Raw genomic sequence first — 26,695 nt, forward strand, 5'->3', positions numbered from 1 at the left:
TGCTGGAGAGACCCAAGTCAGGGGTCTACTTGTGAGTTGCTATGGCGTGGAGCTGTGCCGCGGCAACTCATGATCAGAAAAAACGGGTTTGCGAAGCGCTCACTCCACAAACCCGGTCTAAGTGCTGGGCTACTTAAGTGGGTGACCCGCTTAAGAACCACCAGCCCGGCGGTTCTCACGATGGGAGGAAATCGGGCTAGCCTCCACTAGCCTGATTTTCTCCCATCGTGTGAATAGCCTCATAGTGTAATGTGTAATAATTTGTGATGATGATGCGGGTGCAGCTCATGGCGTAAACCTTGCTATACTAATAGATATGCTACATACATGTCCCTATTTCCATGGTTGAAACGTTGGAGGGCATAAACGTGCCACCTAATTATTTTCCAAGAAAGCAAACAAAATCCAGGACACTGCTAATAAATAAACCAGGTTTATTCGTAAACTGTATATATATATTTATACAAGTTCTGAGTCACTTGAAAATAATATAGAATGTTGCCATGGCACTATAATTCAAACAATACTGTATTTTACATTGCAAGGCAAGGACGGGTGTGGGGATGAGGCGCAAAATTGTGTTGTTTGTTAGCAACTTCTATATTTCCCCCTAATCCTTCATCACCGGTCAGACTGCAAAATGAACATTCGTTCAGCGCCACTGTGGCTTGCAACTTCAACTAGAGAGTTCAAGATATTTACATATGTACAGAATATGAGGTATACTATAACACAGAGGTGTGGTATATTCAAGGGCTGGGACTGGATATCTATAACCCACATTGTGCACAGTTTCAGCACTACTGAGCCTAAAGTGTTCCCCCAGCTATGCACGCACGCACATGTACACACACACACACACACACACACACACACACACACTTTACAATGCATACTCATCTCTGAGGTAATTTTTTCTTAAAATGTCTGTTTTCAGTGCACACAGTTGCCCCAACACACCATGTAAGAACAGCTGAAGAAACAGTGAGAAAGAAGAGAGCTTTGGGCAGAAGATGTGGGATGGAGGCAAGAGAGCAGGAAATAAGGATGGTACACATCACCATTCTTATCTGTGCTGGCTCCCTGTTCATGGTAACAGGAGCATAAATCTCTCAGCATGGCCGCTGAAGCATGCAGGTCTGCGGGTTCTTCTCAGGTGAGGTCCCATCCTGAGCAGAGAGCAGTCACAGGTTCAAGGGGAAAAGTCACCATTGTGAAAAGGGGCATGTGTTACGTGGCCTGCCCTGAGTGAAATCTACCTCCTATTCACTGGGATATCACACGTCTCCAGGAACCAGGGCTTTAATTACAAACTGATTTCATTCCAGCCTTTTCTTTTTCATCTGGAATTCTGCTGTTAAAAGGTGCATCCATTTGGCAGGAGGAAGATAATCAAATTCAGAGTTTTGCTTTGTTTTGAAAAATATGTTCTAAAAAGATGTGATATTTGAATAGAGCCTTTGGCTGCAATTCAGAGCAGGTTTATTTGGAAAAAGAACTGCAATCCTACGCACTCTTACCTGGTAAGAGTGCACAGGATTGCAGCCCTGTTTGTTTATTTATTTATTTAATTAACATTTTTTATACCACCCCAAACGTACGTCTCTGGGCAATTTACAACAAGATTAAAAAGTAAAACATTAATTAAAAACAAAAACAAAAATTTAAAAGCAAGAAATTTAAAACACAATTTAAAATTATAAAACAGTATTCTAAAAACAACATTAAAACAATCAAAACAAACAATCAAAACAAACAATCAAAACATGTTTCCAAATAAACCTGCTCTGAGTTGCAGTCAGGCTCTATTCAAATATAATAATATTATTATTAATGGGATACAAACCATTATTTAGAACTGGTTGCCTGTTTTCATTTTTCACCTGCTCAGCACTCAGCTTCATAGGTTTGCTCCCATCTCCTTAGTGCAGAAACTGCAAGACGGAGCAACAACCATAACTGTGGTTTGCCAGTGGTTTGTGAAATCAGACATAATGGCTGCATTTGCATGTAATGTGGAACTGCGGTTCTAGTGGACCCGCAGTTCCGCTCCCCCTCCTGCTCTCCTGTCTGAATTTGGACATAACGGAGAGCAGGCTCTCTGCAGTCAGGGAGACTGCAGAGAGGAAGGGGAACTGGCTGTGCGGGCTTCCTTCTTGCATGAAGGACAGCCCATAGAGCCAATCACAGCTGAATAGAGGGAGGAGCTTCCTCCCTCAATTCCGGATCCAGACAGCTGATCCTGCAGTTCCACATTCGCACATAAAACAGGCTGCGGCAAACCTTGGATTGGAGCGGTGAAACTCACTACAACCCGAGGGTTCAAATGAGTTTGGAGAGCGAAACTTCGAGTTGCTCTCTGTGTGGAACCAGAGTTTCACAGGGGTGTCCTGCATTCTGACGTACAGATTTGGCAACCTCTGGCCCCTTAAACTTCTTTTTCGCATTACATGCAAATGTGGCCAATAGCAAACTACAGTTAGCACCAACTATGATTTGCAAACCAGCTTCAAACTATGGCTTGATATCTTAGTTTGGGAACTTTTGCAAACCATGGTTTCTGAGTTGACAGGTTCAGCTATAAAACCAAACCATAGCTGGTATATGTCATTGGATAAACCATGAAACCTAATACTGCATATCCACTGTGGCTATGACCACAAGAATATACAATACAAAACAGAGACATTATTATGGTAGTTGAAGAGGGGTGGGATTTGGAGTATATCTTGAAAATTTTCTAAATATACATATTCTTTGAAAGACAAAAAAAAACCACATAAAGCAAAATCACATCAAGCAGTCAGGTGTGCTGGTTTTTACAGTACAACAACTTCAATTACTTTATACATCATGTAATTGGAAAACAGTTGGCATTTCCAGATCATACTTGCTGATTAACTCACATTTCAGTTAAACAGACAATTTGCCATCTGGTTTTGCTTGGGAAACAAAAACAAAATTAGAGCTATAATACAAAGTGACATTTGCACTGATGCTATGAAGAATTGCCACTGCCACAAAAAAGTGCATTTTTAGAACTCCCAAATGCTGAGACCTTCTTCAGACCAAACAACTCCACTTAAGGACAAATATTAGGTCCATGCTTCTCTGCTACTTCTGCATTTGTCTTGGAAGCCACCCTCAGTTCACTGAAGTTGAATCATGAGTCTTATTTCTGAAAGGTTTTGGAGGAAAACAGAGTTCTCCTTTTCGGCAAAGATTGCTTATGGCAAGATGGGACCTCAGCAAAATGATTTAGACCAGACCTTGCACTAAGTCTTTGTATAAAGCTGAGGCTCACCATTCTTTATGCACCCAGATTATCATAACAACCACCTTGCTGGATCAGGCCCCATCTAGTTCAGCATCCTGTTTCACACAGTAGTCCACTAAATGCCTCTGAGAAGCCCACAGGCAAGAGGTGAGGGTATGCCCTATCTCCTACTGTTAGTCCCCTGCAACTGGTATTTAGAGGCTGGAGGTGGCCTATTGCCACCAGACTAGTAGCAATTGATAGACCTGTTCAACATGAATTTGTCTAAGCCACTTTTAAAGCCATCCAAGGTAGTGGCCATCACTTCATCCCATGGCAGAGAATTCCATCGATTAATTATGCACTTTGTGAAAAAGTACTTCCTTTTGTTGGTCCAAAATTCCCGGCCTGCAGTTTCCTGGGATGACCCCTGGTACAAGTGTTGTGAGAGAGGGAGAAAAATCTATCTCCAGAGAAGAGAAGAGAACAAATAGAAATCTAGTTTTAAAAAAGAACGAAGAACTAATCACAGGTGCTGCCTATGGCAAGTACCTACCAGGCAGCTTCAAGTATTTACAATGCTATCCTTTGAAGTTACTTCTTTACATTAATGTGCGGTACTGTTTGCTAAGTGCTTTTAAACACTGTTCTCATAACCTGACCTACCGCCATCACCTAGGCCTCAGGAATGCATGAAGAACTTTATCCGGCCAGCCGTTATCTTTAAGGCACTGCACATACACTCTAGACTCCATCTCAGTGGAGCTTTCTTCACTGGATTGTACATTTCTCTCTCTCTCTCGTTTGTCCTTCTCTGAGGACTTTGGATTTGATGTATTTCAGGTCACTGTTGACACTGGGTCGGCGGGCAAAGGGGGAGATCATGCCATAGGCATCTGATTCCTTGACCCTATGCATCCTGAAGGACTTTTGATGGAAAGTGTCACCATATTGGACAGAGATCTTTCTGTGAAGAGCAGGGCTCATCTCATGAGGCAGCTTGGCCATACTGAAGAGGACATAGAACATCTCATTCACATTGGTATTCTTCTTGGCTGAGACTTCAAAGTAAGCACAGTTCTCATCACTGGAGACGAGCTTCTCAGCCTCCTCCGAGCGCACTTGACGGTAGAGTTCATTGTGATCATTCTTGTTGCCGCAAATCACCATGGGGAGGTCACCTGTTTCCTTGGTCTTATTCTTCAGGCAGGATTTGACTTCAAGAATCTGCTTCTGGAGTCTCTTGACCTCATCAAAGGATTCTCTGCTATCCAAACTGAACACTAGAATGAAAACATCCCCTGAAATAGCCCAACAGAAACAAATGAAACAAACTTGTTAACAACAAATTTTAGGAAAGTCAGTTTAAACCTGGTATAAAACAAAGATAGTGAGGTCATTCACACAGTCAAAAACGGTGTTCTACCCAGGTTTGGGAGCTGTGTGTGCTCCCAATTTTTGGTTGCGTGGAAGCAAGGTTAGAGGAAAACCGGGGTAGAAGTGATTGTGTGGAAGTAAGGTTAGAGGAAAACCTGGGTACCTTTTTCTCCTACCTTGCTTCCACACAATCACTTCTACCCAGGTCTTCCTGTAACTGTGCTTCCACACAAGCAAAAATTAGGAGCACACACAACAACCAAACCCGGGCAGAACATAGTTTTTGATTGTGTGAATGACTTCCCTGTCTATCATGGATATTTTTGTTAAATTTATTCATTGTTAAATTTGTATACTGCCTTTCATTAAAACAATCCTAAGGCAGATATTCAGTGGTATAACCAAAATATTCAAATAACAAGAGTTTGGATAAAAGGAATACAATTACAGAGGTTTAGGAGGGTCACATGCATACATAAAGACCACTGTGAATTCAGATACCAAGGAATTCAATATCAAAATGATATTAAGGGATAAGGGATAAAACAGAGGAGCCCAGCCCAGTTTTGCACACTTGTGTGAACTCCCGGGATCGTGTCCGATCCTGGCGGCTACACGGTGGCAAACCCACCTAAGTAGCCACCTTTTAAAATGAGGTTAAGGGAACGAGCACTCAGTGAACCCCATTTTCGTAATCGTGTGTCAGCCGCGGCTGCTTGCAGCTACAGTTGGCACACTCGGGGGGGGGGAGGGGGATCCGAATAATGCACCGCACACACAGCTCTGAGAGGAGGGGCAACACGTGGCAGCACGTCCTGGCACCCCGGTCATCTGGGTGAGCGATCCACCTGCCCGGGGAAGAGAACTTGGTCATCTGCGGGGAGGGTGAAGCAAACCCGCTCTCCCCTCAGAGCTCCATGGAGCTCTTCTCACTGATCATGAGAAGAGCTCCATTATGTAAAATGGCAGGTCTGCCACATATGTTATTATAATTAGCCATGTCACTACTTTTGCTCCTTTAGTTTTGGGTGAGGACTAAAGGAGTTTTAATCTCATATCCTCTCTGATAGTATTTTTTTCCACCTCATCTCATGACCATTACCACTGTTTTCTGTCACGTCCAGCTCTCAAACCTAGGTACTGAACAATCTCTGAAATTCCAACTGTTGACTTGCTTCATTCCCCATACCAGTCACCCCTTGCTCAATCTACTGGGTTTTCTTACATACTCCCTGCCCATTTCCCATCCTCTGTTCAAGCACCATTTCCCCTCTCCAAAGCGCTCTTCCAAGTTCCTCCATTGCCTTCAAATTTATCTCCCATGCCCAATTCCCATTTTCTTTTCCTATGGCCCATTTCCTAGGCTCTGCACCATCACCATATCCTACTCAGTTCCTGCTTGCTAGCTCCTTTTGCTCCATGTATGCATCTAACAAAGTGGGCTCTGGTGCATTCAGGCTTTGGCCACAATATGTTTGTTAGCATTTAATGTGCCACAGGACTCATTGGTTGCTTCCACATTAGAGTTCTTTAGCACTGATGAGTCATTTCTTTTCCACAGTTAGCTGTAAGTGGAATTAAGATGGAAGTTTCACTTTAATATAATGCTCTATTATCCAGAAATTGCCTTCCCATGGCCAAGAACCTTCTACAATTTCTACTCACTTGTGAGTAGAATTCTATTTAGCAAGTGCTAACAGAAAGGCTGCTGTTTGGATGCTCAAACCATTTTATTGATTGCCTCTTGATTTCCCCTTATTCAGTCAGTGTTTGTTCCCTATGATGGTGTGTTAAAATTACTGGTTTCTTTCTAGTTTTTGTGTATTTTTCTTTCTATTATAGCTAAATATTGCTATGAAGGAAGCCAAGAGCTAAGCAGCACATATCTGTTTTCCCAGCCACTGCTCTTTCATCTTCCACCTGCAATGACATAGGAACATAGGAAGCTGCCACATACTGAGTCAGACCGAGTCTATCTAGCTCAGTATTGTCTTCACAGACTGGCAGCAGCTTCTCCAAGGTTGGACCCTGCTTAGCTAAGGGGACAAGTCATGCTTGCTACACAAGACCAGCTCTCCTCTCAATGCCCAGTCAGATTTTAGCTAGTTCCAAAGAGCAACCAAGAACTTCATGCTGTTCCATTCATGAGCCCTTGAGGTAAAAGAAATGCAAATGTAGAATGTAGCAGCATGAGAGTCTTCTGTCAGCTTGTTGGCCTCCAACAGCCTGTGCATCCATGGAATGAGCCCCATTCCTATTCCCTGATGCTGATGCCTGTCCTGTACTCAGTTATACCCTGTGATTAAGGGCCAAGCTAGACAGGACATGGGAGATCTGATCAGATCTTCCAGGGTTTGGTTTGGCTTTTAAACTTTAAAGTCTACATGCCCCCACTGCATCAGGGATGTGGCGCTGGGGAGGAGCACCACATTTCCTCTTGTACTATTTTCTCAGTTGAAATTGTCCTATCCTCCCCTCTGCAAGCTGCTACTAATATCCTCACGGTGGGGGCAAGGTGGATGTCAGGTACAATACACATAAGATTTAGTGCATGGATTTTGCTCACAACATTCTCTCTCTCTCTCTCTAGCATCTAGACTCAATATGACTGCAGTCACATTGCGCATTGACTTCCTACTTTCCTTCTTCACCTAGTCCATATGGTTTGCAAAACACAGAGAAATTTCCCCGCTAGCAGAACATTCATTACATGATGATACCTTGTCTCTTCCAGCATGCACACAGAAGAGGGACTTGACTTTTAAGACCTGTAGTCACACAGCTCAGAATATCTGAAAAAATGAGCTGAGAGCTTCTATGAATTCAATGCTCTCTGCTCAATCTTGATTCCTTCTCACTTTCTTCCATAAAAAGAGGCACACACAGGCTTGCAGAGAAGCCCTGATGCACTTGAAAATTCTTCTGCATAAGATGAGCAGTTCACCCATCGGGTCCCAGGCCAGATGAAATGTGTAGACAGCTTCACAATGATAGCTGTCATCTAGAACAGTATTTCCCAAACTTTTTCATTTCATTTCATGGCACACTTTTTTAAAAATTGGGGCACACTGCCCTCTGAACACAGACATGCCTGTGTGTGTGTGTGTGTGTGTGTGTGTGTGTGTGTGTGTGTGTGTGTGAGAGAGAGAGAGAGAGAGAGAGAGAGAGAGAGAGAGAGAGAGAGAGAGAGAGAGAGAGAGAGAGATGGTGGCACAGCCACCACATACTTCTTACTTATCTATATATTTATTTGTGCTGTCCTCTTTTTTATTCTTATATAATCTGTATTCATAGATATACTAGCTTAACCCATGCAGAGCGTGCAGAGCATCTGCAGGCTAGTACTTGATTGCTTCCCTCACCCTCACCCCCTGCCACAGCCCCACTCACTTTAGAGATCTCTCCACCCTCACCCAAGCCCCACTCCTGCTCCTTTCCGCAGCAGCAGCAGCAGCAGCGGTTGACCGGGCCCTTCCTTGCTGCCGCCACCACCACCACTGACAGGCCTGGTCCTGTCCCTTACCTGCCTGCCTCTGCCAAGCACTGAGGATGATGTCTTACATCAAAATGTTTGCTATTTTGCTACATCTGTGGTTTAGTTTTTAAGATTTTAAACTTTTGAATGTTTTAAACTTTTCAGCTTTTAATTTTCAATTGCTCATTAAAGAAGGTCATTGAAAATAGCTTTGAAGTGTGGAAATGTGTATCTCATCGCCCTTATACCATCTTATTTTAAATCAAATATTTCCCTCAGCCTTACATACATGGGCATCCCAAGCATGTGCTGCTTGGGATTGCATCTCTACTTCTCTTCTCCCAAACAAGACTGTCTTGACTTGGGGAAATTTGAGCAGCTGGTGGCAACCCTCACACACACCACCCCACCCCACCCCACCCCACATAGCATTCTAACCTGTGAGTATGGAAAGTCTCCTCATGGCAGGGAATGGATGATTCCCAGATGTATCTAGGATGTCTAGCTGATACATATCACCCCGAATGTTGTAGACTTTGCGATGAAAATCCTCAATGGTGGGTGTGTATTGGTCCTCAAAGCGGCCATTGAGAAACCGTGAGACGATGGAGCTCTTGCCCACTCTAGAGGCTCCCAGCACAACCATGCGGTAGGAGTTCTTGGCAGGCACATTCAAGGTGCAGTTCCCACTGGACATAGTCTTCATCATTGCTTAAGGCTGAATGGACACAAAAAAGGGAAAGCTTTTATCATCAAATATCAAAAATAACAGTAACATCAAAGAGGCACCTTTCAAGTGGTGGCGATTCTATTATATTTAGCACGGGAGAGCAAATGGTCCCAGCACAGCATCCCTCCAGTAGCTATTGCTAGTATCTACCTTGTGTTTCTTTTTAGATTGTGAACCCTTTGGGGGACAGGGAACCATCTTATTATTATTGTTCTTTTTCTATGTAAACTGCTTTGAGAACTTTTTTATTGAAAAATGGTATATAAATAATAGTAGTAAGCAAGCAATGAATGCACCACTGAGAGACCTAAAAGACCAAGTTGAAGAAAGATCATCCTGGACAGAATCTATCTATGTGGTCGCCAAGAGTCGACACCAACTTGACAACACTTAAGCAAGCAACACACAAAAAACAGTAGGCAGTTTGGAGAAGTGAGGGTGGATATGAGACTTCTAGCAACTAACTCATTCTTAGCACACATTAAGAGTTTACTGTGGTTCCAACTGGCAGAATAAAAACAATCAGCAGGTTCTAATTAGAAATCTTGAGGGGAATATGATCTAATACCCTTTTCTGAAAGAGATAATTCCTACAGGTGTCATATTCTGAGGAGTAACTTGCACACAAGACCAGGACAGTTAGAGAGCTATATGGAAGACACACAGAAGGCACAGTTAGAGAGCTATATGGAAGACACACAGTGGGAGAGAGAGGAGGAAGGGTTCAAATGAGCCCTATGTTGATTCCTCTCCCCTTTTGCAGTAGTACTGGTTGTGTGGATTGTGCCCAAAATAAATACAGGTGGCCCTGATTATCAGTGCAGGTTCTGTTCTTGGCTACAACCTCGGATAACGAAACCACAGATAATGAGATCTTGGGGCTATTCATGCTCACGGAGGAAACTGGGCTAAGGCAGCCCAGCCCGGTTTCCCCTGCACATGTGAACCATCAGGAGCTGCATGGTTCTCAGTGGAAAGCCTGCTTAATTGCCCTCCCCCACAAGGTTAGTGTAACGAGTGCTCCACTAACCCTGTTTAGTTGATCTTGAGTTGCCACGGCGCGGCAAGCCTCCTGGCCTCAGGGGTCTCCCCAGAATGCCCCGCGCTCTCTCTCAGGAGGCCCCCGATCCCTGCCACCCCACCAGCTCTGTAATGGAGCCGGTAGTCGTGTGGATGGCCGATTCGGCCACCCAGGGCAGGCTAGCCATTCGTGTGCAGGGAGATTGGGCTTTACCCCCTCTCCCCACCAAGCCCTATTAGGCTATACACACCGATCATGTGTAGAGCCTCCTTAAGTCAATGGGAATTGGGGGGAGGTTAGGGTCCTGGAGGACAAAAAAGCAATTAAAAGCAGACATAAGTGAAATAAAGTACTGTGCTATCCTCTCCAGGTATCCAGCTGCCCAGCAATACCCCCACCAAACCCTGAATTCCACCGATTTTCCATGAAAAATCATGGGAATAACTTTTTGTTTAACTAAGAGCCACAACATTTATTATTTCAGCAAAATGGTGGCCAGAAATGACCTCGGAGGTCATTTCTGTCCTCCCAGGAACCACAGATAGGTGAATTTTATCCATTTTTGTATCCACAAATAACAATGTCAGGTCTCCATTGCCAGACTGCAGATACACAAGATCATGGGCACCAGGACCACAGATAACAAGGGCCAGCTGTAAATCTTAAACACACTTTCTCTAGCACATTCAAATTCAACATTATTTTGAGTAAATACTGGAGTAAATGAGTGCCAATGGCAGCCTCACTCCTGGGGCAAACTACAACTATGCCCCCCCCCCCCCAAATTTAGATTGTGACCATTGCAGGGTAAAGAGTTAAAGCTCACTCTCCCTATGCTGAGGTCCATGTCTGGATCAGGGCCCCCTGTGACTGCTATTTACACCAAGCAGAAACCACATGGGGTCAAATGAATGTTTAAAATCATGTCTAGTTTGGTCCAAGGTTGCATTCCAAGAAGACAAAATGGTAAGACTAGATAAGTCAAATTGAACTTTGCATCAGCAGAGGCTAGATTAGGAATCTTGGACTATTCCCCTACACTCCTGGTTGTTAAACTAGATTTGTCAAACCAGTATTCCAGGGTGCAAACTGGTCCCCTGTTGAATAGGCCACTGACTTAAATGGCAGGTGGATTGCATTCCCATATAGCAGATTCTGTCCTGAGGTTGCAGTGTGGTAAGATGGCTAGCAGGGGAATAGCACCTAACTGCAGAAGCACTTTCTTTTGTTTGACTGAAATACTTTGTTTGATTGAAAGCATAGTATTTGTCTGCCTTTTGTCTGTCTTTTGGAATTTCTGCACAGAGAAACCCAGGCAAAGTGAGGAAGGAGAGAAGAGCACTTATATAAATCCAAGGGTTAGCATGTGAGTTGCTGAAAACTACAGAGACTTCCAAACATTCTGTCTCCCAACAACCATTTTGAATGACAAAAAGAGAGAAATAGACAGGTGCCCTGTCAAGAAATATCACAACAGGGTATATTTCGTGAGACCTCATTTGTTTAGTTATTAGGATCATATTCTAAAGCAAGCACACACACCACTTCAGATTAACAGATGTATTGTTGCATAAGCTTTTGCGTACTAGAGCCCATCAGATGTGCAAAGTGTGATCCTCAGTTGGCAGAGAGATAGAAGTATATGGGTACGGGGGCGGGGGAGTCCCTATAAACAGCAGGATGCATGAAATGTAAGAGGTACAGCTTGTGACATCTTGATGCAAAGCTTAAATAAGGATATTGTGTTCCCAGTGTGCTTTTTATTTAGTTTAGGTACTCTTATGTAATGTTAAGTTTGAGATGACTATATGTTTCCCCAGAAAAAAACTGCTTTATATCCTGATCCTGGTTGTGTGGACTGTCTCCCAAGCTTTTAATTTATTTTTATTATTATTATTGGATCTTGGAAAGAATCTTGGATTCCTTCCCAACCTCTATTGGTATAAATAGTAAAACAACCATCACTGCTGAGACAATAAGCACTGGGGTACCTCTCTTGGAAATGTATGAACCAGAGCCCCTGCACTCTTTGTTCTGTAACCCTGAGCAAGAACAGAACATTATTTAGGCAGTACAATACAGCCGCATATTCAATGCAGTTTATACAAAAACACTGGGGGGAGGGAAGCCCTGTGGTGATTGCTTCAGGGAAGATTCCAGGGCAAACGAGATTCAAAGTAATAATTTTTTAAAAATATGAACTGACTTAGGTCATCATCCTAAGAAAACTTACATGAAAGTATTTTCGAATAATTTCTTTGGGCATTCATAGAATGGCAACAGAGGCAGCCTCTACAAATCATAGCATCCAGCAGAGATAAAAACCATCTCAGGTATAGATTTTGAATGTCATTAAGATGACAGCTGGATCTGACCCACAAATGGAGTCTGGTTCTCCTATGCAAGTTTCTGGGCCACTGGGATTAGAACCAGAAAGCACCAGCTCTCTGCACAGCTCTCTGAACAAATGCCCCATGGCGTGAACCACCAGATAGGCTAGAGTAGCCAGTAAAAGATTCCCAAGTACTGGAGTGACTCCACCCACTCAGGCTTGCCATTGGGTCTCCATACAGGAAGCCTGTATGGGCTTTCTGTGGAGGTTGAAACTTTGTCTGGATAATTATAGTCTTTCCTAGCTATTGCTTTGCTTTAGTTCTTGGCTTGGGTCTCTGGCTCTTGTTTCTGGCTCTTACTCCACAGCAACCTATGGTTCAGCTTTAAGTCCCATTGAAATGGAAGGAAGCAGTACAAAACCAATACTGTGCTCCTGTTCAGCTCTTGTTTATTTCAAAAGGGCTTGTGCAAGAGAACTCCCCAGTCAATTGTGACACACGTTCATTAGAGGGAGGAAGTGCCATTTGGATTTTCCACATCATAGACAAAAGCATCTAGGATCAGCTCATTTTCCTTGAAGGAAAATGAGAAGTATTTCTTTCAGTCTGGAGTCCCAGTTGATCAACCCATACAGTGGAACAGCCCATAGACCCCATTCTAAATGCCACAAGCAGAGAGCATCGAAGGACCAGTTGCATGAATTAAGGGGGGTGTCACCAAAAGTCCCCCCCAAGTCCTGCTATGCTGCCTCATCATGACGGGGTGTGTGTGTGTGTTCCTGGTAGGGATGAGTGAAGTACGCCGGGAGTATACTCCCAGTAGGGTCACCCAAAGCACAAAGGTCATCCCAGATGCCCAGCTAAAGAAAGCAGGCACCTTTATTTGGCAGCAGCCCAATATTTAAGAAGGTGCTAGAGGTGGACGATCACTTCAGTGACAATGACAAAGGCATCATTTCATACTGCACAGGAGAAGGCAATGGTATACCACTCCTATATTTTACCAAGAAAACCACATGGATAGACAAAATGGAATGATTGTCGATGTAGTGCTGGATGATGGGCCCTGCAGGTTGGATGGTACTCAACATGCTACTGAGGAAGAGCTGAGGATCTCTCAGAGTACCGATGCTGCTTATGATGCGGTTAGACTAAAGCCTTTTGGACGTCTTGCAGTTGATGTTGCTGTGCGGCAAAATAAAATCCAAAGCTGCAAAGACAGAATTACAATGGAAAAGTGGAATGTAAGAAGAATGAATATGGGAAAGCTCGACACAGTGAAAGATGAAATGAATCGACTACAAATTGACATCTAGGGATCAGTGAATTAAAATGGACTGGAATGCGACACTTTCAGTCAGAAAATCATATTGTTTACTACTCAGGACACGAAAACCAAAGGAGGAACAGTGTTGCTTTCATAGTCAGGAAGGATATAGCAATGACAGTATTTGGGTACCATGCAGTCAGTGACTGACTAATATCAATTAGATTTCATGGACAACCCTTTAACATGACAGTACTTCAAGTCTATGCCCCAACAACTGATGCAGAAGAAGAGGAAGTTGATGAGTTTTATGCTCAAGTTCAGTCTGAAATTGACAGAACATGCAAGCAAGATGTGATGCTGGTGGTTAGAGACTGGAATGCCAAAGTTGGAAAAGGTAAGGAAGAAAACACAGTTGGCCTATATGGTCTAGGAAACAGAAACGAAGCAGGAGAACAACTTATTAGTTTCTGCCAAGCCAATGATCTTTTCATTGCTATCACATTCTTCAAACAACCAAAGCGGCACCTGGACATCACCAGATGGAGTACACAGAAATCAAATTGATTACATTATTGGTGCGAAGAGGTGGAAGAGCTCAGTTATAACAGCAAAGACATGGCTGGGGGTCGACTGTGGAACTGATCACGAACTGCTCTTGTGCAAGTTCCAAGTCAAGCTAAAGCAGAAAAACAAAAGCTATCCAGCTTCCATGATATGATCTTGAGAATGTTCCCACCATTTTCAAGGAGAACATCAAGAACACTTTGAAGTTCTGAACCTCATTGATAGGGGACCAGAGGAACTATGGAATGAAATTAAAGAAGTTGTTAAGGATGAATGTGAAAAGAGACTGCCAGATCAAGAAACAAAAGAAAGCAAAATGGATGTCAGTACAGACGGTGGAAATTGCCCAGAAGAGGAGAGAAGCCCAAGTCAAGAATGATAAAAAACTCAGGGAGGAACTTAATCAGGAATTTCAGAAAGCTGTTAGAAGAGATGAGACAAGGAGCAATAATGCAATGACATCTGTAAAGACCCCGAGAATGGAAATAGACATGGAAAAACAAGGCAAGTTTTCCAAAAGATTGCTGAATACAGAGGGAGGTTCCAACCTTGAATTGGCATGTTAAGGGATGCCAAAGGATAGATAGTAACTGATTCAGAGAAGATCAAACAAGGATGGAAGGAGGATACTGAAAATCTGTACAGCAGGGACATCAACACCCAAGATACTCTAGAATATATTCCCTACTTGCAAGAACCTCTAGTACGAGAAGATGAAGTTAGATCAGCACTCCGGTCATTACCAAGTTGGAAGGCTACAGGAATTGATGGAATAGCTACAGAAATATGGCAGGCAACAGAAGAAGAATCAGTCAAGGTTCTAACCAAACTATGCCAGCAAATTTGGGGAACGACACAGTGGCCAACAGATTGGAAGAGATCAGTCTACATAACCATACCAAAGAAAGGAGACTTAACAGATTGCACAGACCATCGTACAATATCCTTAATTTCATATGCTAGCAAAATAATACTCAGGATCATCCAACGCAGATTAGAGCCTTACGTGGAAAGGGAAATGCCGGATGTTCAAGCTGGTTTCAGAAAAGGCCAAGGAACAAGAGACATCATTGCTGATGCACACTGGATAATTGAGAAAGCCAAAGAATACCAGAAAGAAGTCAATATGTGCTTTATTGAACTACAGAAAAGCCTTTGATTGCATCGAACATATCAAGTTGTGGAATATCCTTAGGAAAATGAGCATCCCAGAACATTTCATTGTCCTCATGAGAAACCTATACACAGGACAGGAAGCCACAGTCCTGACAGAACATGGTGAAGCAAAATGGTTCCAAATCAGCAAAGGAGTAAGACAAAGCTGTATACTTTCTCCTTCTTTATTCAATTTATATGCCGAACATATACTGAGAGAAGCTAGATTGGAAGAAGATGAGCATGGTTTTAAAGCTGGAGGAAGAAACATCAGTAACCTGTGCTACGCTGATGACACCACTCTGATAGCTGAGAATGTGGATGCTCTGCAAGCTCTAGTAATGAAAGTCAAGGAGCACGGTGAAAAACTGGGACTACAATTAAATGTAAGAAGACTAAACTAATGACAATGGGTATAGCAACCAGCCTCAGAATTGACAATGAAGACATTGAAGTCGTGGATAGCTTCTGCCTCTTATGATCGACCGTGAACAGTAAAGGATCCAGCAGTCAAGAAATACGCTGCAGACTAGCACTTGGTAGGGTTGCAATGAAGGCCTTGGAAAGGATATTTAGATGCTGTGACGTGTATACACATACAAAGATTAGAATCGTTCGGACAATAGTTTTCCCCATGACACTCTATGGATGCGAAAGCTGGACTTTGAAGAAGCAAGATCGAAAAGGCATCGATACTTTTGAACTTTGGTGCTGGAGAAGACCTCTAAGGATACCATGGACAGCCAGAAAAACAAACAAATGGGTCATAGAAAAAATCAATCCAGAATTTTCACTCAAATCACATATGATCAGGCTCAAACTATCATACTTCGGACACATTATGTGAATACCCAGCTCCCTTGAGAAGTCTTTAATGCTGGGGAAAATTGAAGGAAAGAGGACGACCAGCAGCAAGGTGGATGGACTCGATTACAGCAGCAATGAATGCACCACTGAGAGACCTTAAAGGCCAAGCTGAAGACAAATCATCCTGGAGAGAATCTATCTATGTGTTCACTAAGAGTCGACACCGACTTGATGGCACTTAATCAATCAATCAATCACCAAAATCAGCCCAAAAGCACTTCACTTTTGAGGTAAAATTTCACATTCAACATTCATATTTGATATTTCATATTCCTCCCAAGTTCAGATTTTTGGAAGTGTGTGTATTCACAATAATTTATATCATCAATTCGAATGTTAGGCCTCTTGTGTGAAGCAGCCTAAATCCTTCAATGTGAGTTTAGCACAATAATGAGCAAAGGTTGCTGAAAAGAACTTTTCCTTCTCTCTTTGGCTGGAAAAAACATTTGAGTTCATATAAATTTTTGTGAATACACATGCTTCCAAAAATCCAAACTTGGGGGAATATGAAATTTCAGATATGAATGTTGAATGTGCAAATTTACCTCAAAAATGAAGCATTTTAGATTGCTTGTCATTTCCAGACTGTTTTGATAATAGCAGAGAGAAAATATGAACTCCCACAGGCTGCCAGTCATCAAATACTACACATCACTGCATGTCAGCTATCAAATATTGTCAAATATTAAATACCATTGCAGGTTGCCTATCAAATACAGCCAACTACACAACTGTGAAAAATCAAATATTGAACTCACTCTTATTATATGTCAAATATACATATTGCACATATTTGGTGACCTTCCAGAGAGCAATTAGAACCAGCATTTCAGGGGAACATTTGAAGATAAATTTTGGTAGCAAATTCACTTTGGTTCTAAAAACCAAAAGATTGTTGCTTTTGTTACCCAGTGACAATCGATCAATGACACATCTTTCTTCCCAAAATAGATGCTCAGCACAGGTTTCTCTAAGAAAGCTATCCCTTATTCTATAGGGAAGTTTTGTACCAGCAGCTGTAAGCAATGAGTGACATTTAGGGGGAAGTACTTTCTTCAGATTGAAGCCTGTTTGCTGAATAGTTTCTGCTAAAGAAGGATGAGAGCCCTGCTGCTTGAGTCACTTAATAACCTTGATAAAGAGCTGGGAGCTGGGATTTATTTTCTATCTGCAATGTTCACACATGTACTACTAACACTTTGTTGTGGGGAGGAACTCTGTTTCCCAGATATTTACAGCACATCAGATAGACACTCGTCACCATTTAGCAAAGAAGATTGCATGGGGAAGCAGCCTTCTGTGGAGGCAACCAATAAGATTTTGGAAGTGTATGTGCATTTGCATTGTAATGCTTATCTAGGTCCTATTGAACTGGTTGGATAATTCTTTTGATGCAAATGAGGATGTGCATCCCTCCAACCAACCAGGGCAACTAATAACTGCTTTGAACTAGAGCTGGATCAGGCCCAAGGAACGTAATCCAGAGAAAATCAAGAGTACTTGGCAGCCCTTTCCTAAATAGGTTTACATGGAAGTAGGTCCCACTGAATTGAGTTGCCTTAATTGCTCATTGGTATGCTTTAAATTGCAACCTCAGTCCCACTTAAGCCAAGGTGATTTAAACACTTGAGTAATCCAAAATGCCTTTCTACCCCCTGCTCTGGATTGCCTATTACTTACAAACAAGGCGAATACTGATTCAAGCTTTTTTTTTAAAAAAAATCAATGATTAAATAAATAAATTTGATTCAGTTCAAATTTCAATTTTACTCATCCTTAGAAGACAGACAATCATCTTCTCCCCTGCCAAGCCTTCCTGCCATGTCGACTGTCTGAGCTATTGTGTACAAGAAACCCGCAGCAGGCAGCTGTCACTTCCATACCTGTTCCACATGCTAGCCTGCCCCCTTCCGTGACATCACTGGCTTAGGCAGACATAAAGGTCATTCACACGACCTATCTGCTCAGAGCCAGGGAGGGCTGGCAGGGAGGCAGGCTCCCACCTCCCTCCCCGCACACGACCAGCAGCCTCTCTAAGCTCTGCCGCATGCCATGGAGCATGAGCAGCACCATAGCGAGCAGTAGAGCCTGGAATCAGAGGAGCAGGGGCGTAGCAAGGTTGGAGTGGGCCCAGAGACAAGATTTTAAAATGCCCCCCCCCCCCAAAGTCCAGGGCCTCCGCACACCCCAGGCCCCCAAGGATTTAAGTCTGATATTCCAAAATAAGTATGCTGCCTGCAAATACATTTCACTGAATACACACACACACGTCACAATACATAGTGATATACATTGAGTACTATACATTTGTATTACTTTTAATGCCTAGAACACACTAGAAAGATGAATTATTAAAATGGGCCCCTCGCTGCAGATTAGCAAAGGAGACTTTCAACCATGCAGGGTGAGCCTATGTTTGTTTTCTCAGAATTCTGAACAAATTCAGTCAAGTTTGATTGCAAGAGGTTTTTCACAGGAGGCTTTTAAAGCCCTTTAAGACACCTCTCCTCTGGAAAGGAGGTGCTGCATTCACATGTTGGCCAGATTTACCCTGAAGTCCCTGCAAGTTATTGGGGAGCAGTTCACACACAAGAAAAATAAAATAAAAGCACCACACATGCTTCACAGTTCTCACTCAGACCTTCTGGGTTGCAAAACAACTTGAACATAAGTGCATTTATAAATGAATGAATGAATGAATAAAATTAATAAAATACTGTTCCAGAAGTTTTTGCAATTTTCTGCCATGAAACAAGCCACTTATAGGACTTTTTAGATAGTTTTTTTTAAGTCAGCAAATTTTCCAAGCTGTTTCAAAATAAATATTCAGAGACTTCTCGGTCCCTCCCCCCCCCCCATCCAAGCCCAATGGCAAGCAGATCCCTATATATGGGGGGAGGGGGGCGGGAAAGGTAACCACAAAAAGGAGTTCACACTCTACCTGGCAAATGCTGGTCTGGGTTAAGCAGGGCAGCAAGGGGTCTTCTGCTTCAGAGAACACTCTGGCTGCCTCCTCCTTCCTGGCTTGCTTGGGCCCTCACTCGAGTTCAGGCTTCACTGCGGCCTACAGGGAGGCCTCCGTGGAAGCCCCGCCCACCCGCCGATCAGCTGAGAGGCGGGAGAAAAGGAGTTCTTTGCAGCTTGCCTGCTGATTCGATTGTGGGCCAGCAGAACAAGCAGGAGAGACGGCGAAGAGGGCAAGTGGCTGAGAGGCTATGGGGCTGGGCAGGGGGCAATGGGGAGTCACATGAGGTGCCTCTGGGGTGCCCCTCCAGGCAGTGGGGCCCCCAGACAACTGTCTCCCCTTGCCCTATCATTGTTACGCGCCTGCAGAGGAGGAAGGCCTCCAGCATCCCACAATGCACCACACCAGGAGGATTTACCTGCTGCCAGGTACTCTTGCCACCTGACTCTGTGCACATTTGGCGGCAGGCAGCCTAAGCATGCACAAACCCAGGAAGCTTGCACACTTCTACCCCACTATTTACCCAGGTAAAAAACCTAGGCTACCTGGTCTCATAGCAATGGAATTGGAAACGATCCTTGTACTTCTCATGTATAGCGCTTCTCTAGCAGGGCTGCCCTAGCCTTGGTAGAGCCGGTCTTGAGCATGACCTTATATTATAATATAGGCACTCCTTTGGCAAGACTCTTCAGGTATCAACGAAGAAGGCGGGGAGAGTGTAAAAGTGGGAAATTGAAGCCTTTCTGATCCTTCTGGAAGTGGTGGATCTGACATGACAGTGTTCCTGACCGCTAGAGACATCCCTGATATGTTTCTGATTTCTAAGTTGCCGTCTGCCTTTTAGTTACCCTTACCACATCCTCAGTTTTCACCAGGTATTTCTGTTCTTCTGGAGTTGTTAGCCGTTATCAGTACCATCTCAGTGCTCACCAAATGGATAAAACATTGTGCAACATCTCAAGTCCATGTACTGTCATTAGGCAACATATCTTACTTCAAAATGCTCATGTCTCACAGAATAGATATCCCTCACTCCATCAAAGCAGCATAGAAGAGAGCTTTCACACATTGCATGTTTAGGTATACACTTAAGATGTTTGTGTGAATAGGACAAACACATATTTGCAAAGAAGTATATCATACAAAGATATTCATCAGGGATTATGATTGGCTGCAGCTCCCTGCTAAGTGTACACTCAATGACAAATCCAGATTTACCTTTTTATTGTGTAAAAAGTAGTTCATAGACAGAGTAGTCCTATTCAGACATCACAGTATACGAGTGTACAGATATCTGTATACATTCACTCATACAAGTGCTTGAATGACTGTACCTACATTCTTTTAAAAGGTGAACCTGGGCACAGACCCCGTAAATTCATAGTACAGATAGGAAATATACCGCTGTACCTGTGTTCAGCATAGCATGAGAATAACTGTACCTATGTACATATCTGAACCTGTGTACACTGTACACTCATTGTATGAATGTTGAACATTATGCTTGGATAGGGCTAATGTATCCAATGAGTCTCCAGACTTTCTATAGACAACTCTTGGGAGTAATCCACACTGAATTCAGTGGGATTTAGTTCTGAATTTTTAAAAAAATCCTATGATCAGGCTGTAAGACAGACATGAGACTTCCTAGCAAATATTAGTTATCTCCATTTTTTGTGGAAAATTTGGTGCTCTTAAGTCAATATATCTGGTGATTAGGGATGTGCGAACCAGATGTGTGACCCGGTTCGAATTTGAACCAGGGTGACTCGAAGGTTCGAATTCAAACCGAACCAGGCATCAGGTTCCAGCTGCTGGTTCGAATTCGAACCGAACCAGGGGGTGGTTCGATTTGAACTGGTTCGAACCTGCTTGGATATCCAAAAATTGGTAGGATGGTAGCTGTCACCAGGGGTACCTGCCACCCAAACCCCAAAGCAATCGGACACTCGTACAATGTTTTTATGAATTTTTGAAAATTATTTTTATTTTTTCTCATAGGGTATAATGGGACTCGAACCAGGCCATTATACCTTATTGTGTAGCACCCATGGGTAACAACAACCACCCAAACCCTGAAGCAATTGGATGCTCCTATGATTTTTTATGAATATTTGAAATATTTTAATTATTTTTCTCATAGAGTATAATGGGACCAGAACCAGCCCATATACCCTATTGTGGAGCACCTAGGGGCACAAAAGCAGGGTGGGTGGTAGACAGACAGGGGTGCCTACCACCCACAAAACCCCAAGGCAATTGGACACTCCTCTAATTATTGGTGAATTTTTAAAGTATTTTTGAATTCCTCATAGGGAATAATTAGGATTGCAGCAAATGTATAGCTTCACGTTGGGGGGGAAAGGGTGTCCTAGGGCGGAGTGTGATGGGTGGTAGTTCCTAGGGTGGGCAAGGAAGCTATCAGAATTATTTGAAAGGAATTGGGCAAAGGGCTGATTTTTAAGCGATTTTTGAAGTTGATGCGTCTTTAAGGTTTTTCTCCATAAAGAAGCATGGGGGTGTCAGCAAATGTATAGCTTCACGTCAGGGGCAAAGGGGTGGCCTAGAGCAGAGTGTGGTGGGTGGTAGTGACCAAGGGGGGCCAGGAAGCTATCAGAATTATTTGAAAGGAATTGGGCAAAAGGCTGATTTTTAAATGATTTTTGAAGTTTATGTGTCTTTAAGGTTAGCAGATGAGAGTGGATTCATGGTTTGTCATTGAAAATCTTATATGCTACCAAAGAATCTACACTCAGAACACTTCAGAAACAACAAGACCCAGTACCCCATGGGTTAGCAATCCATGGGGTGTTTGGCACCCTCTTTGCACTAGACCACCACTCACTCTGGGCCACCCCAGCACCCCACAAGTGGCTTTAAGGTTTTTCTCCATAGGGAAGAATGGAGGTTTCAGCAGCCCCATAACTGCACTTGGGGGGTGCTGGGGTGGCCCAGAGCGAGGGTGCCAACCACCTCAATGAATCCACTCTCGTCTGCTAACCTTAAAGACACCTAAACTTCAAAAATCACTTAAAAATCAGCCCTTTGTCCAATTCCTTTCAAATAATTCTGATATCTACCTGGCCCCCCTTGGGCACTACCACCCACCACACTCCGCTCTAGGACACCCCTTTCTCCCCGACATGAAGCTATACATTTGCTGCAATCCTCATTATTCTCTATAAGGAATTCCAAAATAATTTTAAAATTCACCAATAATCAGAGGAGTGTCCGATTGCCTTGGAACTTTGGGGATAGTAGGAACCCCTGGTTGTATACCACCCACCCCACCTTTGTGCCCCTAGGTGCTCCACAATAGGATATATGGGCTGGTTCTGGTCCCATTATACCCTATGAGAAAAATAATTAAAAATATTTCAAATATTCATAAAAAAATCATAGGGGTGTACGATTGCTTTGGGGTTTGCATGGTTGTTGGCACCCATGGGTGCTCCACAATAAGGCATAATGGGCTGGTTATCCCATTATACCCTATGAGAAAAAAATAAAAATATTTTTCAAAAATTCATTAAAAATCGTATGTGTGTCCGATTGCTTTGGGGTTTGAGTGGCAGGTACCTCTGGGTGCCAGCTACCATCCTACCAATTTTTGGATGTCCAAACCAGTTAGAACCGGTTAGAACCGGTTTGAATTCGAACCGAACCAGGGGGAGGTTCGAGTAAAACCAAAACCGAACCACCCCCTCCTGGTTCGAACCTGGCTCAAATTTGAACCAAAGCAGGCAAATCGGTTTTGTGCACATCCCTACTGATGATTAGTCTTCATGCAGTGGGATTTTGTATCTCCATTTAAGCAGCTAAAGAATGAAGTGACCTAGATGGTAGATTCGAATTAATCACAGGTCTGTTTTAAAGCTACTCACCATTAAATCAGCTCAATTGCAGCAATTAATTGATTAATGCTATTTGTCTGCTTTAAAAGACAAGGGACTGGGTCTCACGATCAGGAAGACCTGGTTTTTACGGGTGAGAGGGAAGACTCTCACGAGCGAGCAGGGAGCCCTGGGCGGCTGGATCGGCCACCGACACGATGGCTGGCTCCAAGACGGAGCTGGCAGGGGCTGGGGAGCTCAGGGGCCGCGCAGCCCCCAGAAGCCCCAGTATGCCCTGTGCGAGCACGCAGGGCATACTGGGGAAACCCCTGAGCCGGGAGGCTGCTTTTAAGCCTCCTGGCCGGGGGTCTACTCGCGAGTAGCCACGCCGCGGCTACTCATGAGCAGATAGCCCAGGTTTGCGGAGCACTCGCTCCACAAACCTGGGCTAAGGGGCGGGCTACAGGAGCGGGTTAGCCACTTCAGAACCACCGGGCTCAGCTGCGAGCCTGGTGGTTCTGATGATCACAAAAATCGGGCTAGGATTTTCCTAGCCCAATTTTTGTGATCGTAAGAATAGCCCCAAGCTCAATTATCCAGTATTCCTATATTCAAATCCTTTTGTGTATATCAAACACAAAACATACACAATGTGCATGTAAGTTCTGTATAACTGTCTTCTCTATCATAATCCATACCCAAAATATACTCCATTTTCACAGATTGGGACACCATAGTTATGGACGTATTTCAGGCTGCTAACAATGCAATTCTATTCTTGCTTACTTTGAAACGTCTACTGCACTCAATGGGGTTTAATCCCAAATTTGCAAAGGACTGAAATCTGTGTAATTAAACAATGATAAATATATTAATCATTATTGCTATTTTCCCTCCCCAAAGAGCTAATAGGGGGGCCCTCCTTCCATTTCAGCTCCCCCCAGAAACCTCATTACAGAGGTAAATGGCTTATCCAAAGTCAAACAAATCATAGTGATGTTGGTACTTGAGGATCCAGCTCAGATTTCCTCTTCAAATTCTAACCACTGCCCGTGATCTTAGTAAGGGTACATGCACCTCTACTCAAAAAAGGCAATTGAAATAAGAAGCTAGTGGACTGAAGTAAGTGGCTAGTGAAGTGAATAAGTGGATTTCTCACCAGGGCACTCAGATTGCAGTTTTGTTGGTGTCACTTTATGAAGCCCTTGAGGACCTCATTCCATTTGCCTGGTTATTGATTCTAAAAGGGTTTCTGAGCATCCCATCCTGTTTGCTCTTTGGGTACTGCACAGTAATTAAGTTCCTCCAGAACTGTGATTTCTGTGGCCATTATTCTTTTAATTGCCTCCACTGAAACAGCAAAGCTAAGTGTGATGCGCACTTTCGGCACATTTGTCTTTCATGCCCCTCACAGCAGACATGCTGTGTGCTGCTGCAGTTTTTCTCTGACTCACAGACATCACCTTTCTCATCTCCCAGAACACCCTCCAGGTGTGTGCGTGCATGTGTATGTGTGGCGCACTGTACCAGATGAACAAGGAAGCCTCGGTCGGTCACTTACTAAATATAAAACAAATCAATGAGAAGAGAATGGGAGGTGCAGACAAACAATCCCCACTCTATTTAATGTATACCTTTGCTTTCACAACAATGAAAGTTTGCATATCCTTCAGTATTTGAACCCATTATATATATAGTAGCCCATTCCCACATCCTTTGCTGCTCAGTATTTTCTTCCCTGCAAATATTTCAGGAAGTTTTCCTGTGGCAGATCATCATCATCATCATTTGCTTGGCAGGGGAAACTGAGGCACAGAGAGGACAAGTGATGTTCATACAGTCACTCCATGCACTAGTCAGTAGCTGATTTCCAGCAGGAATAGAAGAGAAGTGTCCATTTCCCATCCCCTTTTCCAGGAGCCTCTCACACGATATTCATATTTCCCCCCCAACATTAAATGCATTGGGAGATCACCGAGTTTCACACAATGTTTTTCCTTGAATGGACCAAAAGAGGTTTAAATCTCATGTTTTATGCAGCTGCTTCAATTTTAAAAGTGTACTTAAATACACACACACCTCAATTCCAAACATGTATAGTAGACATCGTAGCTAATACCCAGAGGGAAAAAGTGGATCCAGGTACAGAGAGCTGAAAGGAAGACAGACAACCTGTGTCCAGAAATGCTACTCTATGGAGCTTTACAAATAAATCTCCAAACCCATACACCAAATACAATTGCACTTTTTGGGGTTTGGTCCTCACTCCTGGTGCAAAAACAAACAAAACACCCAGGATATGGTTCTCTCCCACTTTATTTACAGTCCCTTAGGTGGCCAGGCAGAGAAAGACAGAGCAGCATAGCAAAATTATGCAGAACAGATGTGTCCTTTGCTACCAAGTCCTTGACTCCTTTCCCTTTCAAAAGCCACGAGTTATTCTTGGTCGGGGCTATTGTGCTACAGCTAGGTACAAAGCTCCTCACTTACCTTTTCTCTCTTTGGAAGAGAAGTCCCAAATCCCTGTGTGTGGTTAGCAGTGCTGGCTTGTTGGACTGAATGAACAGCAGCAACTGAGACTGCCACTGGAGGCTGCTGCTTTCTGCCCAAGTCAGTGGGCTTCTTCTTCACCCCGGGACTCTAGATGGGAAGGGCTGCTTCCTCGCACAGAGAGTCTTGCCTGAGTCAGAAGGCATACATGGCTCGAAAGTTGGGTTGTCAGAACCACCACCAGCAGTTGCCTTTTCTCTTCCAGATTTTGATGAGGGGTGTGTGTGTGTGTGTGTGTGTGAGTGATTTCTTCCCACCGGTCTCTGTTCACTTCAAAATAGAGCTGACAGTCTCCCCCTCAGGCTTGCACAGTTGTTTGTCTTGTCTCTTGAAATCCAGAAATCTCATTTGGTAGAGGAAGGGGGCTCTGGTGCAACATCTATCCATAGAAACTGGTGGGTGCATCTCTTCCTCACCTAAGCCCCTTCTTGTGCAGCTCTCAGGCACAGATTAAAAGTAAGAGGGCTGGAAGGGTTTCTTCTTCCCTTTCTTTGTTGAGAAAGGACAACAGTCTGAAAGACACTCCTTGACTATCCTTGCAAGAACAAACACAGAGGATCTCTTTTTTAAAATCTAAGTTCTGTTCTAGTGTTTTTCAGTACAAAAGTGACTTCTCTACTTGAATTCTCTCTCTCTCTCTCTCTCAGCAGCTGCAAAATTCCAGGTTTCTTTCAGTAGAATTCACAGACAATTGGCTCACTCCTCCCCTGAAGTCAGTAGTTAAAGGACAGTTGCCAAGGGGTGGGTTCTTCTGGAAGGAGGAGGAAGAGAAGAGTTTCATTCAAAACAAAGTTTTTACAGATTTGGCATCCACCCCCACCCCCCCACCCCCACCCCACCCTGTTTACTGCAAAATATAGGCAGCAGGAACTAAAGGATTGTTTCATGTTCTACAATATGACACACAAGTGCACAAAGCAAGCAACCACCAGATCCTTGATTTCATTTCTACCCTGGAAATTCATAAACCTTTCAAAAGGGAATATATCTTTCCCCTAGTGCTTTCCTGCTGGAGGGAGACAAACTAACTAGAGAACCTAATAAGAACCTAATAAGGACATTCTGGCTTGTAGTTATCTGTGATTTCTCTTTTGAGAGAGAACATCTCCTCCTGCAATATTTTGCTCTTGTTAGATGTTCGTCACTGCAGCCTTGATCAGAATTAATCAAGAACTAAATTAGATTGAGAATAATAAACGGCTCAGGACTTCATTTCCCGTGCTAGCTTCCTCATGAGAAATCGGTCCAATTACAATTTAAAGACTGGGAAGCGGGTCTCACGATCAGTGAGACCCACTT

At 43.4% G+C, this 26,695-nt stretch overlaps 1 protein-coding gene across 1 annotated transcript; it reads right to left on the reverse strand.

The window, feature by feature from the left end:
* Positions 1 to 417: 417 nt before the first annotated feature.
* Positions 418 to 26,139, reverse strand: RASD2 (RASD family member 2). Its single transcript, XM_053257473.1, has 3 exons — positions 25,337 to 26,139; positions 8,547 to 8,826; positions 418 to 4,557 (listed from the first exon to the last, which is right to left on the reverse strand). Exons 2-3 carry the CDS (start codon positions 8,815 to 8,817, stop codon positions 4,028 to 4,030), a joined length of 801 nt encoding a protein of 266 aa, XP_053113448.1. The 5' UTR covers positions 8,818 to 8,826; positions 25,337 to 26,139; the 3' UTR covers positions 418 to 4,027.
* Positions 26,140 to 26,695: the final 556 nt, after the last annotated feature.

This window comes from Hemicordylus capensis, chromosome 5 (assembly GCF_027244095.1).
Source record: "Hemicordylus capensis ecotype Gifberg chromosome 5, rHemCap1.1.pri, whole genome shotgun sequence".
In the NCBI taxonomy this organism is placed as follows: Eukaryota; Metazoa; Chordata; class Lepidosauria; order Squamata; family Cordylidae; genus Hemicordylus; species Hemicordylus capensis.

Excerpts from the sequence above, each read along its gene's own strand:
- RASD2 (XM_053257473.1), bottom strand. The coding sequence starts at position 8,817 with ATGATGAAGACTATGTCCAGTGGGAACTGCACCTTGAATGTGCCTGCC. Across the intron at positions 4,558-8,546 it reads GAGACTTTCCATACTCACAG|GGGATGTTTTCATTCTAGTG; the intron begins GTTAGAATGCTA and ends GGGCTATTTCAG.